We start from the raw sequence: 4,145 nt of genomic DNA on the forward strand, positions 1-4,145 counted from the left end.
GCTTTACATGGGGATCTTCTCTTTGAAGTTGAGAATTCTGTAGTAAGGAGTGCAAAATTAATGGACTTGTAGTGGAATGATTATCACCTTCATCTGAAAGCAGCAAGGTCTTTGTTCCAGTGTCTGCTCCCAGAAATGTTTTGAAATGTGTTTGTTGGTTGGTTTTTGTTCTCCACCCCCATTGGCTTTAAATGACAACTGAACAGATCACTATTATGAATGTAAGATGCCTGAAATATCCCTCCTTTGTTATATATAGACACAAAGCTAGAATCAAGATAGGGAAGCAACAATACTTGAGACAAAACTGACCTACTCAAATAGTTTGAGCTACTTTTTTTTAAAGCTTTTATTCCTTTTTAGTGTTTTTTTTGTTTTGTTTAATTCGTAAAACTAAAATTCACTTCTGTCTTTAAAAAGTCAGAGGTTGTTCCTTCACTCTTTTTTTTTTCCCAACAGTCACTGTTCTTTGTATCTGATGCAAAAAGGAATATTCAGAAAAATAATGATTTTAACAAAACTTGGAGGTTTTTTTATGACAAACTTTTTAAGAAATAATTTATTAAGTATTTTGAATGTCCTTTGCCCTCCAGGGTAAAATACTTCAGTAATCAGTCTTTTATGAGTCTCTATAAACAGGAATACTAGATTTCAGGTAGAATATCTGTACATTAGAGGAAAGAACATGGGTCTAAATAACTGAACTGTTGGAGTTTTTTTTAGAGTGTGTGGATGTTCAGGCATTAGCAACACACAGATTAGTGAGTGAAAATAAATTTATCATGCTACTTTTGCAATTGTCTAGAAGAGATGACAGCATGGACAGAAGAAGAATGCAGAAGCTTTGAACATGCACTTCTGATTTATGGAAAAGACTTTCATCTCATACAGAAAAACAAGGTTAGTATTTTACAGTTAAATGGAAGAATTGGTAGATGATATGATGCTGAATGTTTGTAAAAGCAATGCCTTTTTCAGAAGCTATGCAAAAGAGTGAAATAAGAGCCAACATATTAAAACCAGCTTGGTGTTTCCACACTAATTTTGCCTCTGATGCCATTAGAAAAGCTAGGTGTTGCAACATGAGTCAATATATTCTCTTTGAAATCAACTTCTGTTTATATTAATTCCATATATGCAGTTATGTTATAATTTAGATAAAATGTCTGCCTCTCCTAGAGGTGTATTATTTTCATACCATGGCTGTGAGAGGGGAAAATGCATCTTTAATTATTTTTGTCACTCAGAAGGTGTAATTTCTACAGAAATGGGCTTAGCTCTTTGTGTTTTCAGAAAGTGTAGTCATCCATCAGTACTCTGGTTTCTGACCAACAAAGGAGTTCTAATTTTGATCTGAATTGCTTCTGATTAACTCCTCTGTGCCTGAAGAATAGGAATTGGACTTTTTTTTTTATCAAGTATATGTATCATTTGGTACAGTTGTCAGTATGGGTGTTTCCAAACTTTCTGTACATCTCCTGTATGTTTTGATACCACCTTGAGGCTTTGTACTGGTTGTGACTGGGATAGAGTTAATTTTCTTTATAGTAGCTAGTATGGGCTATGCTTTGGACTTGTGCTGGAAACAGTGTTGATAAGACACTAATGTTTTAGTTATTACTGAGCAAAGCTTATATAGAGTCAAGGCCTTTTCTCCTCAGACTATCCTGCCAGCGAGGAGGCTGGGAGTGCACGAGAAGTTGGGAGGGGACACAGCTGGGACAGCTGACCCCAACTGACCAAGGGGGTGTTCCAGACCATATGACATCCTGCTCAGTAATAAAACTTGGGGGTGAAGGTTGGTGGGTGGGGGCTGCTGTTGCTTGGGGACTGGCCAGACATCAATTGGTTGATGGTGAGAAGTTGGGTTTTTATGCATTGCTTGTTTTTCTTGGGTTTTATTTTCCTCTTTTTTAGCATTTTTTTTAATTAGTAAACTGTCTTTATCTCAACCCATGAGTTTTCTCACTTTTGCCCTTCTAATTCTTCCCCCCCCATCCCACTGGAGGGGGGGAAGTGAGCAAGCAGCTCTGTGGTGCTTAGTTGCTGATGGGGCTTAAACCACAACAAGTTTTTTCTTTAGGAGACTGGTGCTTTTGTTGTATTTCAGGTAAACTTCATAGGGTTGTGGTTGCTGTTCAACAACAGTTAGATAATCCTGTTCAACACTTGGCTTAACCTGTCCTATGCTAAATATCTGGGTGGTTCAAATTTTAAATGGACCTTACCCGTAAACAGTAATTCACCAGAGATACAAAGAAATTATTTAAAAATATTTTTTCCAAAGTGCAACAAAACATGAGTTGATCTGTCACTATGGATCAGAATTTTCCAAGTACCCAATGTCTTTTCTGCTTCATTTCTCTTGGGTAATTCATTTGCTCAGCATTTTACTTCTTAAGAGAGTCTGTCCCATAGTTAAAAAAATTACTATGTAGGTTATGAACTGAAATACTTCAGATGTAGATACAGTTTCAATCTAGTTTAAAAAACAAACCTAAACAACAATAATGCATACAATAGAACAGATGTGATAATTATTTAGAATAGAATATACTGTTTCAGTTGGATGGGAGCTACAACGATCATCTAGTCCAACTGCCTGACCACTTCATGGCTTGCCAAAAGTTCCGGCATGTTTTTAAGGGCATTGTCCAAATGCCTCTTAAACAATGACAGGCTGAGGCCTCAACTACCTCTCTAGGAAGGCCATTTCAGCGTTTGACCACCCTCTCGGTAAAGAAATTTGAAACCGTAGATCTCTTTTTCAGGTCTTCTGATTTAATTTGTTTGTTACAGATACTAGAAAAGTAAAACTAACAATATTGCAGGAATATGGGGACTGGGGAGATGACAAAAACATAATGCTTTGCATTTATCTTATCAATTCTTCTTGCCTTCTTTTAGGTAAGAACCAGAACAGTTGCTGAGTGTGTGGCTTTCTATTACATGTGGAAAAAGTCAGAACGTTATGATTACTTTGCTCAGCAAACAAGATTTGGAAAGAAGAGGTATAACCATCATCCTGGAGTTACGTAAGTAAAATGTCCTTGGAATATGTTTTCTGTTGCAAATTGTAAATGTAAAAGATTAGTTTTTCTTCCCATCATTGCAGTGTAAAGCTGCAGTGGCTATGGCAACTGAGAATAAATCCATCATCATTTTTAGGCCTTGTTTTCCTGTTAAATAACCCATTATGAATGCCATATTCTTAAAGGGACTACATGGATCGTTTGGTAGATGAAGCAGAAGCTCTTGGTGGAGCAGTACATTCTTCAGCCTTAACATCTAATACTCGAACAGAAAGCATTCCTGATCAACAGCTAAGCATTCTGAATTCTATCACTGCCAACGAGTTGACAGGTAAATGAAGGGAAAAAAAACCAAACAAAACCCACAAACTTTTTGTTGTAACTATATAAACAACTATTTCATTTACATTTTATGTTCATCTTTTTTTCCAGCACTGACAAACAGTGTAGCTACAGTCTGTCACACTTCAGATGTGAACTGCCTGGATGATGCCTTCCCTCCCATGGACAGCTTACCCCGAGCACCAGTTAATCGTGTGCCTGTTGGAACAGAAGAATTGCTTAACTTGCCTAGCAATGGTGAAAGTGATTGTTTTAATTTATTTGAGACTGGCTTTTATCACTCAGAGTTAAACCCAGGGAACATGTGCAGTGAGGAGACAGAAAGACCTGCAAAGAGATTGAAAATGGGGATCGCTGTCCCAGAATCTTTCATGAATGATGTCTCTGTAAATAACCTTGGTGTGGACTTTGAGAACCATGCACACCATATTACCAGTGCCAAAATGGCTGTTTCAGTGGCTGACTTCAGCAGTCTATCTGCAAATGAGACAAATGGTTTTATAAATACCCATACTCTTCACCAACATACTGCCCTTCACTCAGAATGACTGTGGAAAACTAAACAAAGAATGGGTACTTTATGCAGTAGTAGTAAACTTGATGGGAGCTATCAGGTTTGCTTAGTCTTTCACTGGAAGTTCGAACTTTGACATCAGTGATGTCTTTTTATGTATAGAACTATATCTTGATTTACCAAGAGTAATTTCTTTTTTCAGTCCATAAATGTGGAAATGTTCAGCGGAGTTTGGAACTAAGAGAACTCTGTGGTGC

The 4,145-nt window shown here is 37.2% G+C and overlaps 1 protein-coding gene across 1 annotated transcript; it reads left to right on the forward strand.

Moving 5' to 3' along the window:
- The first annotated feature begins 810 nt into the window (after nt 1–810).
- LOC103614100 (mesoderm induction early response protein 3-like) lies at nt 811–3,922 on the forward strand. The gene is made up of 4 exons (XM_008631962.2): nt 811–900; nt 2,908–3,035; nt 3,218–3,363; nt 3,465–3,922. The coding sequence occupies exons 1-4, from the start codon at nt 811–813 to the stop codon at nt 3,920–3,922; spliced, it is 822 nt and encodes a 273-aa protein (XP_008630184.2).
- The last annotated feature ends 223 nt before the right edge of the window (nt 3,923–4,145 follow it).

Source organism: Corvus brachyrhynchos, unplaced genomic scaffold, assembly GCF_000691975.1.
Source record: "Corvus brachyrhynchos isolate BGI_N302 unplaced genomic scaffold, ASM69197v1 scaffold1454, whole genome shotgun sequence".
Lineage (NCBI taxonomy): Eukaryota > Metazoa > Chordata > Aves > Passeriformes > Corvidae > Corvus > Corvus brachyrhynchos.